Source organism: Rhea pennata, chromosome 3 (assembly GCF_028389875.1).
Source record: "Rhea pennata isolate bPtePen1 chromosome 3, bPtePen1.pri, whole genome shotgun sequence".
In the NCBI taxonomy this organism is placed as follows: domain Eukaryota; kingdom Metazoa; phylum Chordata; class Aves; order Rheiformes; family Rheidae; genus Rhea; species Rhea pennata.
Genome location: NC_084665.1, coordinates 74,306,235 through 74,321,289, shown reverse-complemented (window position 1 = coordinate 74,321,289; position 15,055 = coordinate 74,306,235). Strand labels below are relative to the sequence as shown.

The window sequence follows — 15,055 nt, the reverse complement described above, 5'->3', positions numbered from 1 at the left end:
GGCTGTGCGTGGTATCTGGGGACTGGACTTGATGGCTTAGGATGTGCTTTCTGCTATATGATTCCCTTGGAAGCCCGTGTAGTGAGTTGACTCAGTTCAGAGCTCTTGCGGGTCCTTACGTTTTGCCTCACGTTGGCTGCAGCAAACACACACCGGACCATGCTTAATCCTAATGAGAAACAGCAGTATCACCCTCTCTCCAGACAGCTTACATGGTCACTAATGTTAAAGCTAACAAATTGCAGCTGATTTTTCTTTGTATCCAGTATAAGAAAGCTTCCTATTTGTATGGTTGAGATAAAGAATACCATTCTAAGGGAGCATTACTGCATGAATATATTGTTAGATTCAGCAGAAAAAGGATAAATGAAGGATCCAAGATGAATCAATAATTACAACCTTGGTTTTGAAGACAATTAGCCTCAAACACAGCAATACAAAATCAAGTACAGCAGACAACTGCTACTTTATTAAATCTTTACACACAAAAACAGGAAAACACATGGCAACAGACATCTGATAAAACAAACTGCAATGAATATTAAAAGATAAAAGTAAGGAGAGGGAATTGGTTTTATTTTTTGTAAGCATTTCCGTTGTACTACTCTTTTTAGTATTAAGAATATTTAAAAGGATAACTGCTCTACTGCTGTTTTTTTCTATGAGCTGATTATATTTGATGTGGTTTTTCTTACTGAGTAACCCCATCCTCATGTGGGCCTGCTTATTCTCATCAGACTGGAACTTTTTTCCCCCAGCTTATCTTAAAGTATTTTTGTGAAGTGATTGATATAAACTAACTAAAATGAAGCCTCCTTATACCAGAGTAAAAGGTGCTTGCAGGAAGTTATAGAAGTTCAATATAACTGGCTTTAACATCTCATTAAAAAAAAAAAAAAAAAAAAAAAAAAACTTTTCTATGTACATAAGATAGGATTAAAACAGCTTACAGGACTCATTCTACCTTATACTTTCTAATTAGACAGACTGCTGGTATTGCAGGGTTACTGAACACAGGCTCATTTTTCTCCAAATCTAATGGTGGAACAGGTGAAAAAGGGGGAACGGGAGAGAAAACAGCATTCTCATCTCTCCAACCATCTCTTTCCACCAGGAAAGGAAGAGAAGCCATTTCACACAAATATATTGCCCTAGAGGCATGTATTTACAAAGGGCGCTCTATTATGAAAGTTTTCTAATGATACCACTTAACAAGTACGAAACCACGCAGTTCTGTGCAAAAGCAGTACTTGCTTTACAGCTACCTGCATTAAACTTGGAGATTGTCTCCAAATACCAGCAGTTTTGGCCATAAATCTGTTTTATTCCACACATAAATTCCAGGAAAGCTATAAAGTTTCCCAGATTTTAACAGGATTGTGCTGATAGCTTTTTGATGACTCCTCCTTCTTTTTTCTCCGTATTAGGTAACCTTAGCATCTAAGAAGCACTTGCAAAGAACTAACCTGCATTTATTCAAAAACTATGCCAGATTGAGAACCTCTGAATTTTCTCAAGGGTGTCTTTATAACTCTTCCTTGTTGTGAAGTGTTATAGAAGAGAAAAATAGCACTCAGATCCATTATTTGTTAATTACTAGATCTGTTAGCATGCAGACTCTTCATTAAAGGGACCATTTGAGCACCTACCTGAGCTCCTGAGGGTTTAGCTGCCTGGGCTCAGGGCCAGCAGACACAGGGCACTGTGGGGCATGATCTAGCCATGGAGGCCTTCTCTTCCATCACTTGGGAGCTGTTTTAAGCTTGGCACAAGGCCCAGAGAGGTGAACCAGACCAGGCCAAAAGCAGTAACCAAGAGCCCAGATTGCCAGACGAGTGTGTAGCGGTGGTGCTGGTCCAAAGTCCAGCTAGATCACAAGTCCTTGGGCCACCACAGAGGAGGCGCAAGTTTGCATATGCTGTGACATTGCTCAGGGCCCTGGTGATCTATATACAGAAAGAAAAAAATTCACACAAAGTTAAGGAAATATTTCCACTCCAGTGTGTAGTGTTATTGCTCACTTGATTTTTTCAGGAGCTTTACCTGACCACATTCTTACCAGTTAGACCATGTCCACCAGCAAACAGCATATGAGAGTGGGAGAAGATGATGTTGCTATGCAACAGAAGATGTGAACCACTGCATTTTAACATACAAACACCAGAACAAGATCTTCGAAAATCAGGTCGGGGGGGGGGGGGAGGGGAGAGAGAGGAATCAGGAAATGTGTCCGTGTGATTACTTTGCATCCCAGTTTTTATGCAACACTGGCCATTCAGTGTAAGCAAGAGCTGATTAGTAACAGGTAACAAAAATAGAGCATTTTGTCTGACAGAGCAAACTGATGATGCAAGCAGGCAGCAGCAGGTGAGGAGTGTGGCCTTTTTATAATGTGTGATGACAAAGGCAAAACTTCCTCGAACTTCTTTGTTTTGCTTGACTGGCAAAAAGGCTGAGGTCAGATTTTGATTGTCATCAAAACAAACCAGGTTCTTCTTGCTTTGGGTTCTGGCAGGCATGAGCAACAGCACTGGATTGAGACATACTCTGCAGCTCAAGCCTCTTTCATCTCATGTAGCTGCTTATGTGACTGCCAACGGACGAGAAAGAAATCAAAAAAAGATGTGGAGGAACTAGCTACAAATTTCACTTTGCATCTCAGCTGAGTTCAGAGCCTTAAGTCATCATTTAAAACTACATCCTCACAGTTTGCCTTGGGAATAGCTCAAGTCATAAAAGTGTGAGGATAATGTGATCCTGCTGCTAATGGACAGACTTCCTGCCCAGAAGTTATCATCATTATTGCAGTTGGCCAGCACCCCTTGCTATCTTTCTTAGCAGGATTATCAACGCTTTTGCTTGGGCGTTCAAGCTTCTACTGTTGGAAAGCTGAGAAGACTGTCAGTAACTGACTGACCAGCAATAGTCAGTTTGAGTAAGTCACAGTCCAGGACTAAGAACAGCTTTGCCAGACCCTCATGGAGCAGATCTGAGGGAGTCACCAGAGAGAGCTGTTAGCTTGTGACTAGGATACTGGCTTCCATTCCTAGTAATGATGTAATATATATAACATTCAGCTATGCAGGAGAAAGCATTGTGTGAATTTGTAGCTCTCTGAACATTCACCCCTTACGATACTCCTGCTGACTTGAGAATACGTGCATCCCACAGTGCAACTTCTGCACTTGGTCATAGTGAACTTCATTTGCTATATTTGAGGTGAAAATAGAAAGCAGTATGGAAAGAAGCTCAGTCTCTTGATCAGTTCATCAAAGCAAGTGGAAATGTCTATTTGCCATATAAAAGATAATGAGAGAAATTTGTTCTTAGCTTCCTTAGCTCAGCCAGCTCATGTACTCATGTGTGAAATTACCCAGGGGGAAAAGACATAAGTCTGTGCAGGAGCCTCTATTGGCCTTAGATTTGATTGGCAGTGCAGCTTATGTTACAAAAAGAAATTTTTGGTTACTTACAAAGCAAAATTTGTTTCTTTTCAAGATTTAAAAAGTTAAGTTACCATAGGCTAGGAGCTGGGCTTCGTGTTATCTACCAATCGACTCGGTCTACTGCTTGCTCTTGCAAAATACAATTGGAGTTGGAGAGCCACAGCTGAAAAATCAGCACTTTCAGACTATTTCCAGTTCAATGGACTGAGCAGAAGAGAATTTGCATTTTTATAACCATTATAATAATGCTCATGCTCATTATCATGATAGCATCCTGAAAAACCAAAATTAGCAAATCATTGAGTTTCTTTGTCTGTGTGGGCTTTTCTGCAGACTCACATCTGTCTGTTTGCATCACTTTGGATATTGGTTTGCCCTAGTGCCAGTGGTTACATGGATGTGGACATCTGTGACAGTCAGAAATACTTGTCTGCAAATTCCCTATGCAGAAGTCAGTGCAACATTTCCTAGCTGTGATACAGAGATTCTTTTATGTCCTTTCTTCTTGTTTTCCTTTCTAAATGCATGATCTATGTGCTGAAAATATGTCTTGCTCTCCCCAGGCCCCGAAAGGAATTTAATGCCTTCTGAACAGTTTTTATTTCCTTTTGTTTTCTTCTACTCTCTTTGTCTTATCATTACTCAAGCATGATGAAATCAGATGCACTGTTTCCTCCCCAGCAAGAAGTCTCTTTGCACCTAATTTTTTAGCTGGATTACTTCAATGCACAGGGGTCTCAAATGGAGATAATAGTAACGTTTTAGCCATGATGGTTTAAGGATATAAAAAAGACAAGTTTTACAGGGAGAGATAATAAGATGTTGAGGAAAAGAAATAGTGAGGAGTAAATTTTAAAAGATTTAATACTTCATTCTGATTTTAAAAAATCTAAATTTTCAGATGCCTTTATATTTGTCTTTAGAAATCTTGTGATGCTTGACTTACTTCCAAGATGTTTAATTTTGATTCATCAGGAAAAAATACAATGTATAAACTACATTTCAAATAATAGGTTTTATGAACTTCATTTGCAATCATATGTAGCACTGTATAAAGTATTCTATTTTAAAAAATAATTGCAAATTTGTTTGGGTTCCATTCTTCTATAATGTAAATTAATTTGTGCATTGGTAGCAGAAAATAGGACTGATTTTATCATACATTTTCCATGGTCAGCTAGACCTTACTGCTGCAGCGGTTTTCTGGCAGGGTTAGACAGTACCACATACCAGAGCTAAGAGCTAGACCCCTGCTCCTGCAGTTAAGCTATCAGATGCCATTAACTTTTCTACTAAGCCTGACTGGGCAATTATATTCAAGTACTAGTTCCCTAAGGAATGTCTCTTGGATAAACACCAGAAACATCCAGTCACTCCGAATCAATGCAGTTTTTGATAGACTAAGCAAATCATGTTATACATATTGTCTTGTTACATTTGTCAAGCTTTTGCTCTGTATGTTTATCTTCAAATTGACAGGCACCTAAATTTTTTTTTTATACGCTGAACAGTTATTTGATATAACTGACAACAGTATTGTCAGTTTTTTAATTGCAGCTACTGAAAAATGTCCAGAGAGGACATCTTATTTTTGTCTTTCTAATATGTGATTATTGAAACTGTTGTGGTGTGCTCTCTATCGAACACCTTGGCAAGACTTTATAGACACCCTCTTCTGACAGAGCAGAGCAGCCAACCTGAGAACTGCCAGTTCCACAGCTGAAGTCTAACTATTTGGTTTGGCAATTTAGCAAGTTTTAACAAATGGCTTTCAATCTGACAAATTTCAGTTTCAGTGAGGAAATCTGAACTGTTGTTGTAACTAAGACACTTACTTAGCTTTTTTCTCTGCAAAGGAAGAGAAAAAGAGTTCTCAAAGGAGGGTATCCCAGGTAACTTACTTCATCTGTTTATCACAGCATAGAGAGAGGATCCTCTAATCTATTTCCTCATCATACCTGTAGATAACTCCTCCTAGTAAGTATTGATAGTGTAGCATTTCCAGCTTGTCAGAGCTTTGGTACATTATTGGTTTGACTTGGTTTCATTTCATTTCATTTGGTTTGAGGGTGTTTTTGTTTTGTTTTTTACTGCAATGACATTTTCATCTATCTAACTGAAATCCATTTGACCACAAACTTAGATACAGCATCAACACAGGAAATCATAAATTGCATAGACTTTGCTGGCTGTAGAAGGACTGCAAGGCTCACTTCATTATTATTGCTTGATTAAATGTCATTCTTAAATGCTCCAGCTGTGATCAGAATCCAGCTCTTCTAGGGGCTGAACAAACACACGATGTTTATCCATTTGGACTGTACTTTGTAGAAGAAAGGTATAGAAAAAAGTGCTGCTATCTTCATTAAATAGATAAGAAACTGAGGCACAGCTAAAATGATTTTTGTGCACAAAAATAGTTTATATAAGGCAGAAAATCAGTCCCAGGACTTGTGAGTGTCAGATCATTGACAAAGTCATCTGGTCTCTCAATGAAACTACGTGACGAGCAAGTTTACATATAAGTACCTGTACATGTAGATGTAAAAAGTATAGTAAAACTATTTGATGATATATAAACAGGAATTGACCTTTGAATTGCTTTCCATATGGTGTCACCTCTTACTGACACATAGGAGCTAATCTGGACCAAACAATTTCTGATCATGTTACTTTTTGAACAACTTGCTATTATCCTGTTTCGCATGGAGGGAAGCAGGATTTGGAAAGATCTGCGAGTCTGAATTTTTTAATATTTTTTCCTAGAAGAAATATGTTTCTGTAGAAAGTGAGAGATAAGTTTGGAAAATGAAGCCTAGTATCATTCTAAAATAGCATTTTAGCCAAACAAAGGAATTACAGACTTCTCAGAGATTATAGTTGTTTAGTGCTGTTGTATACAGGGTATCAATGGAAAATGATCTTCTCACTTCATTTTTTTAATGAAATTTTGCTTTCTTTTGAATCCGTCTCTTTTGCTGTCTATTAATAGTGAGTCTCAACAAATGAGGTTTTCCGGTCAAGATAAAAAAATCCCTCCATGTAGACATAGCACTAGAATATGCCTGGGAATACTAGTTTCAATAAAATACAAAGATTTCAGTTAGAGAGTCTGAGGAACACAGTACAGTGAATAACAAATTTTATTATTTGATGAACTAAGTCTATATCTGCCCATCATGCTGCTGGATTCACACTCATTTTATTAGGAGGAATATTTTCATTGATTTCAGTGGACTTTACATTACTCTGTCAGAGTATTGAAAAGAACAGTGATTTATCACATACTTACAATATACTATATGTACTTGTTTTACCTCCATGAAGTGAAACAGGCTGCAACCTTATTAACAGCCCTTCTACTTTAGGGCTGCAGAGAGCTAGTGATTGTGCTTCTAAGCAATGCAGGCAACAATCCAGCTTGTGCCTTAACTTGCTTCTAATCAAGAAAGGAAAGTCTGATATTGTTATAGAGCTGCCAGGATACAGGTCTCTCTACAGTGGTTGTGCATAGGCGCTAAAGACCAGTGATTCGTGGACCTTACTTTAGATTTCCCCCAACTATGTTCAAACCTTTCTCCAAAGTTGGAGAACTGCCCCGGGGGAATACACTGCCATGCAAAGAATATTAGAGGGCAAATGAACCCATTGACAGGAAGCCACGGGGAGAAGAATGAGAGAGATGGCCAAGCAGAGGGGATATGGCAGAGCTGGAGCCACAGAATACAGCAAAGTGAATTGGTTTTGGCTGGGCAGTTCCTGGAGAAAGAATAAGGGCACATTTAACTGCTGGAAGCCCCACAAATTCCTCACAGCAGGACACAAGGCAATCACAAATCTGGCTGGTGCTCCGGTTATAGTCGAGCAAGCCAGCTGGCTTTGCTGGGTGAGAAATTCAGGCATGAGGTGGGAAGGAGGGACAATGGGAAGCTCAGGAACTGGTTCCCAGTTTGGGAAACTGGATGCATTTGGCACTTGAGTCTTGTTTCAGCATAATTTAACCCACTGCTGCCAAGCAGTACCCGAGTTCACATACAAAGAGGAAATGGAAGGGAAGAGTGGTAAGAACAAAATTAAACTGGCAAAAACTGAAAAAAATGCATTGAACAATGCATTGAAATGGGTGGTTTGGATTTGATTGCCACATGGGGGAGATCTAAGCCTAAATCAGTCCTTTCAGAGCTGTGCCACATGGGAGGAATCCTTCAGCAGACTCATTGCTACAGCATTCAACATTGGGTTTGTAGCTGGTAGCTGGATGATTACATCAAAGCATACTGCCAGATGACACGTGAAGACCTGGTGACATTCTTGGAAAAAAGCAATTAATGGTTGATGAAATGCAGAACTCTTCCAAATCTGTAATCCTTCTTACACAATTTAAACTTTTCCCATTATGGTGCTTTCCCTCTAAAACATACACACTAGGTGTGGGAAAGAAGAACAAACAGAGCTATATCCCTCAGGGTTATGCACGTAAAACTTTCAAAGATCCTGGAAGTTGGACACAGGTTGTGTGAGTTTGTTAAGTGACAGCAAATTAACATCACTACAGAGTTAGCTTAAATAAAATTCACTTTCACCACAATGATTATTTCTTTAAATATAAAAAGCGAATTGATAAGAAAGCTTTTGCCAGAATAATATAATCAGGTGAATCCATTTTGGGCCATGCTGAAACAATCCAAAGGAAACGAATTTGGCGTCCATCAAAGCACCATAGTCAGGAGGACTGAAAAACAGATTTGTAGACACCTTTATGTAAAATAATAAAGTACCGCATGAAGCAGCCCATAACAGGTTGCAGCTAATTGTTGGTGTTTAAGTATGGATTCCTGACAACTGCAGAGCACAGGCACTTTCTAAACTGCCACTGGCTACAAATCAGTTCTATATGTTCCCATCATAACAAACTGACTACAAAATTTTTCCTTCATGGCTTCTCATGCATGGCTTCTCATACAAGATGAACTAACTTGTAGTCTAGGATTAGGAGACAAATCATCTCAGTTTAAAGCCATTCTTGTGCTTCCCATAGCAGGAGCCAGTTGCTAATGCTAATATCTAATGGTCTTTACCTGCAGGGGTTAATGTATTGCCACAAGGATTGTTTGTGTTGTATTTTTAGTCCAGTTACACTGAGTCTGGATATATCAGAAAATTCAGGTTGACCTCTGATCTGGTGGTGCTGGTGTGGCCAAACCCACATTAAACTTTCAAAGAGGGAACCCCATAAAAAACTGACATCCCAGGAGGCTTGTTCTGTACTGTGTATGCAAAAACAAGAGTCTTTATCTACCTCTGTCTGCAGGTCTTCATGAGCTCAGAATAAGCACTGCTGTTTCTAATGACTCCACTCTTATTTCTGTTTAGTTTTCAGGACTTTACTTGTTGTCATTCTTCACTATCCTTGTTGGGCTGGTGCTCTACTCCTCCACGTCCACCTACGTAGCCCAGGATCCTCGGGTGTACAAGCAGTTTCGAAATCCTTCAGGACCTGTTGTAGACCTGCCAGCCACCGGCCAGCTGGAGCCTTCAGTAACATACACCAGCCTAGGGCAGGAGACAGAAGAGGAGCCTCACGTCAGAGTTGCTTAAACCCAAGGCTATCAGTCACCTACTGATGATTCAGTGGATCTCGTATATCCATTATCTCTGTATTGTACATAGAGAAAGGTATTTACCAGGTGCAGTTACACTGGTGAGCTGCAAGGTAGCAAATAAGGAAAGCTCATAATTAATTGTTCCAGGGTGTTCATTGCAAGGAGATGCCAGTCCCTCATTTAAGGTATTAGCAGCATGTTTGCAATACAAACTGCTGTATATGAATCACTAAATGCCAAATTACTTGCAAAAGATATTCAAAATATAAGCTGAAGTAACAAGAAAAAGAAATCATAAAAGGGTGTTTTTGCACCTACTGAGCGATATTATGCCTAAACCACACAAGTTGTGGAAAAGCCGCCTGTTTAGTGCAAATACAGTTGTGCGGTCACTGTTAATTTCTCTGTAAGATTTGTTTGTTTTGCACAAAATAGATGGGTTACTCATGGTAAAAACACCCTGACACATTTTTGCTAGCACCTTGGATTTGATGAGGAAAAGATAATGAATTCATCTGTGCTATCTATCTAGTTGCCCCATCTAGGTTATCTGTTCCATGAATCCAGAGGAGGGACAACTTACAATATCCATCTCTATTCTAGGAATAGGTATAAGGCGAGCATTTTAGCCTTTCTATATTTGCAGAAGTGAAGTACTCCAGCATTGACCTTTCTATGTTCCATGGCAGATTTCCTAGTGGCTGAGGTTCTGCATCAGGTGACAGGGAGTTAATTTCTCTGTAGTTGTGACTAACACAGATTTCTTACTTTTTAAATTTTAAACCTGTAAAAAGAAGAATGCATTTTCTAGTTTCCTATGTATTGTACCTCTCCATGGTAAGATGACGTAGCATGTGGATCAGGGCATTATTTTAGATACTCAGTGCATCAAGGGCACCTTCTGCAGTTCCAGTTTGCTTAGTCTCATGTGGTTCATTATTCTAACAATAGCCATTTAGAAACATGCCAGTTTTACAGCAAACCCCACAAACTGTAAAAATCAGGAAGATTATATGAATAATTCCTGAATAGAAAGACTGGACCATCTGCTGGTATTGCTGCAGTAGCACAAAGGCATTCCTATCAGTGGTGTGTTGTCAATTATTTTTCGTTAACTACAAAACTAGCAGAAGAATTCAGCAGTTTTCTTATATTCCTAGGGACATGTGAAAGTAGTAAGGGTGTGCTCTACAACTGTACTTCTGCTCCAGGAGCCTTATCAGAAATGGGGGAAATTTAGTTACATACCTGCCTGAATGTTTTGCTGTTCCAGGAGCACAATAAAAGGAAAATAAATGATTATTTCAACACTTCTCATCTATTTCTGACTTAAAATTGTGGAAAGGAAGATAGTCTTATGTCTAACAGATAGGACAGGGATTCAGGAGAGTTTGGTTTCGTTCACAGACCTGTCACACTTCTGTGGGATCTTGAGCATGACATTCTGTGTGGCTTAGTTTCCCAACCTGTGTGTAAGAGGATAGTGTTAATTCACCTACCTCACAGAGGTGCCAAGGGACCAAGGTATTTTAGAACAGTTCCAGATCTTCGGAAAGAAGGAGTTTAAGTGCAAAATAGTGCTATAAAAGTGTGTATACCTTCATTGTGTTTGAAAATAGGGTTTACAACAGAGTTACGAATTTTCTGCTTGTGGACATATAAGATGAATTTGATTTAGAAAGCGTTCTCCTAAAGAAGTCTGTCTCAAGTGAAAATGTAGGGCTTGGTGTTTGAAAAATATGACTTACCTATTTCTATTTTAAAAAGAAAAAAACAGTGCATACTCTGGAGATTAGAAAGTCCAAACAGTTCAAAAAGCAGGATGAATTTCTGCTGAAGTAATATTCATCTTTTACAGTCATGTTCTGCTTTAACGTAAAAAGGAGCAAAGCAGATTGGGAGATGTTTTTATACAAATATAAATGAGGTGATGAATGCCAAAACGATATTGAACAGCAGAATATCTGTTGTGTCTTATTCTTGTCATTAATAAGAAGAGGCAATTTCTGTTCCATCATATTTAGGCTCTCTGCCATGATCCCTCTGCAGCTGAGAGAAGGGTCTGCAGTGTAGTCAAACCATGCCCAGAACTTTTGCAAAATCTTCGATTAGGATTGCTCGCTTTGAAAAATAACAAATTTAGGATTTTTTTTCCCTGCCTTCTGATTTTTGAATCTTCTTAAGGATTCATGTTTCCAAGCTTTTTCTCTGCACCCACTGAGGGTTAAAAAATATGATTCCCACAGAGAAACAGATTCCATATTCTGGAACGTCTAAGCACTAAAGTATTCACAGTTAAAAAAAGAAAAAGACAACACAAGAAAGAGCCACCCTGGGGTTATTGACACTCCCCCTCTGAGCACAGAATTGCTTTGCTCCCATTTGACACAACAGGCTTGAGGGGTAGGAGTCCAGGTGGGAGGTGCGTGGTCGGGTGAAGCCCTCATGCACTGAGGGCCGGCAAACCTCCTCAGGTCAAGCCCTGTGATGGCTTCAACTTGAAGCTGGTTTTAGTACCTTCCCCAAGAACCCAGGCTCTGGTTACAAATATCACGGTACCTGGAGTACCTCAGGCACTGGTCACCTCAGGTACCTGGAGGCATGTTGGTGAGCACCTGTCGTTGCAGTCTTTTTGCTACCTTTTATACCAGTTAAATACCTTTCTCTGAACATTAGTCCCCATGTTGGTCTTGAGAGCTTTGAGGATTGCGTGCATGTGTTCGTTTCATGTTTACAATTCCTTCATTTTGCATAATTGTTTTGGTTTACTTCATTATTAGTATTTATTTTTAAGCCAAATGTTTGTAGTCCTTTCCCCTCCTCCTCTTCATTTTTCTGACACTAATTTGTAGATGTTTGTTAGAGTCTTATGAGAAACAACTAGCAGAAGACATCTCCAGGTCAGTTCATTGGTCTGGGAATTTTTACATGCAAGGGTTTGCAGTCCATGGATGGCCCAGAGATGCCATCTAAAGCAATTTTATAGGCTATTTTAAAAGGCTCCATTGTATGGAAATAAATTGTGAGTGGTCCAGTTTGCACTCTACACCCAACAACCAGCCCATTCATTCTTGCACATGAAGAGTTTCATGTCACTGGGAGATCTTTGTGTGGGGTTGCTTTACTTGTTATGTCTCTCGTTAAAGAAAGAAGATGATATTTCAGTTAGCCCCAGTGTGCTAGTACTGGATGGACCTCAAAGGAAAATAGCAGTATAGCTTTACAAGTAACCGTTGACTGAAAAAGTGAGGTCTAGTGAAGAAAAATATTATTACTACCTGTTTTGTTTTCTGCAATTCAAGACCTCAGTACACACCAGCAAAGGTATGGCTATCTAACTGGCAGCTACTCTACTTGTTGCGTTAGGATGTCACTAGTTCTACCTAGATCTTTGCCTGAACAAACTGAAACTCTGTTACATTGCTGGCACTGAGCGGCCCTTAGCAAGACTGATGTAATTTTCTGCTACCGGATGAAAACCTTCACTGGGACTTGTCTTTGTTCCAACTATAAACTTTCAACAGACCAAGCAATTGAAAATTTTGCACCACTGTGTCATATGAAAAAGTTTCAATGTATAGTATAGAGATTGCTAACTTGTGCTATTAACATTTTGACAAGCGTGTAGTATTGTTTTCTTTCCTTTTTTTAAACCATTTAGTATTCCTGAGCTAGCTACAAATATGAATTTTACCCCATGGGTAGGATTTTATTGTTAAATGCCATAATAAAGCACACTAATCTTGACACACCGCAAAGGGAAATATGAACCAAAACCAAAACCAAACAAACAAAATCCCAACCCCAAATCCTGCATTAAAAAGCTGAACAAACCTTTCTCCATTTTGATATTTGCATGCTCCTATATGGACTGGCTGTGGCAATGTAATGCCTGTATAATGTTTTCAAATAAAAAGAAATAAATGCTTTATGAAAGCAGGGCTATTAGTTTCCTTGTCTGTTTCTGTACTGATTTATTAACCTAAAATGATTTTTCTGAAGCATAAATCTTGACTTCAGAGTGTGACTTTTCAGCATGCCGAGGACTTTTTTCCCTTGTGAGGTTGCTTACCCACACCTAGGTTCAAAGATGCAATTCAAGTAGCTAAACAAAGGTGTTATGAGACCCCCCTCAGGTACCTTGCCTGACACCCTGGTCCTGTGCCAGCAGTGTGGGGGTCTCCTGTGCATCCTCTGTCTTATCTGCCATTCACATGTGGCTGTCTCCAATATCCTAGAGTAGCTAAAATGATATTAGCTACCCTCATTTAGATGCAACAAGCCCTCCTTCGCTGTCTTCTTGAAATGGTTATTTAATGCAGAATTAATCTGGGGCAATGTGCATGTATGATGTTGAAGGCTTTGCCCGGCAGTGGTTGCTGAATATCTGCCGCCGTCTTGCCAGCTTGTCCTTCCCGTCCACTGGGCCTTGTGCAGCCAGCTGTGGTGGCCCCCACTGCCGGAAGAGTCCTGGAGCAGGAAAGGAAAAGAAGGAGGCATAAATCAGACACGGAGGGAAAAGGTGCCGCAGGAGGAGCAGAACTAGGGGAAGAAAGAAAGCAAGACGTAGATCATGTGAAGTCTGCACAGAGGAAAGGAAAGGCGGATCCTGAGTGCCTAAGAGCAAAGGGTTTTGTGAAGGTGTGTTGACCTCCAAGCATATTTGTCAACATATGCATCTGTCCGTCTGTGTTTGGCTGATGTCGCTGGCAGAAAATTCACATCAGTATTTCTCACACACTTCAGTGCTGGGAGTAAAAAAGGAATGGAGCCTGGTGAGCTCATCTCCAGCCTCCCACTGCACCAGACCGGTTATAACTGCATGGGAGCCCTACACATACACAGCACCCATGTGCTGTTTTATGTCTGACTTTCCAGTGTGAATGTTTCATACGTTATCAAGGCTTCAAGAAACTGTGTTACTGTATGTGGCTTTATCATGGCAACAGTTGGTTCGCATTTTCATCCAACTCTGCTCAAGCATGCCTCCAGCATTACAAAAATCTCCTTTTATTGCCTGGCTAGAACTCAACCTGGGTGCTTAAGTCATATAAATAGTGATTTCTTGGAATTGCTCTAAAAACAGGTTATAGATAGGTATAAGTGGATCTTTCTTTCTGTAACATCACACATGCTTCAGCACTGAAGGACCCTAAATCAGCTACAACCTACCAGTCCCCCTTTGTTTATATTTACTTAGAACAGGCTCTCCAAAATGCCAGAAATCCAGAGGAGGGCCTGGGATCACTGCTCAGTAACAGACTAGTTGTAAGCTATCAACATGAGACAGCCATGAAATGGCAGCTGCAACTCTCAGATACACCATATTTTTTTCCCTATCCTAAAAGTTTGATTTTTAATTGAAAATAATGCACTTGATTCTCTCTGATATTCATGAGATCAGAATTTGGCCCTTTATGGACAGTCTAACTTTGCAGAATCTCTTTAGTAAATACAGATTGTGGATTTTCAATCCTATATGCTACACAAATATTTATAATTTTGAGACTAGGAGCAGCGGATTTTATTAGACTTATAAATATTATTCTGTTTTAGATTATGATTTATAACCTTCAGCAACAGCTGACTTTTCTATGGCTCCTGATTATGTACAATGTCCTCAGGCAATTGTCGAGTGCTACCCTGATCTTAATAGTGCATCATTAATTCCTTGCTGTCAAATATATTACTTATACTAAATATTGCATTTTATTCCATATGTTCTTGATAAGAGTAGTCTCATCCAATTTTAATATAACTGCAAAGTTGTTGTCAGTACGAGATCTTTTTGCTCCCTTCATGGGAAATTGTACACACTTCTCAGGAGCAAAGCATTAGATTTAACATGGATAACACACTGACTTTTTTCTTCAAGGCCTTGCCAGAGCAGAGATAGCTAATGAATGTGTGCTGATGTTTGAGCACTAAAATGCAAAGCAATTTGAGTATGATGCTGGAGACACTTTGCATATAGAAGAGTGCATCTGATAGTTGGCTGGGCTGGAT

At 39.6% G+C, this 15,055-nt stretch overlaps 1 protein-coding gene across 1 annotated transcript in view; it reads left to right on the top strand.

Moving 5' to 3' along the window:
* SLC35F1 (solute carrier family 35 member F1) overlaps positions 1 to 12,947 on the top strand; it is a 256,539-nt gene extending 243,592 nt beyond the window's left edge. The window contains exon 8 of the mRNA XM_062572623.1: positions 8,820 to 12,947. Coding sequence (XP_062428607.1) covers positions 8,820 to 9,044 — 225 coding nt within the window. The 3' untranslated portion in view covers positions 9,045 to 12,947. The remainder of the gene's footprint in view (positions 1 to 8,819) is intronic.
* Positions 12,948 to 15,055: the final 2,108 nt, after the last annotated feature.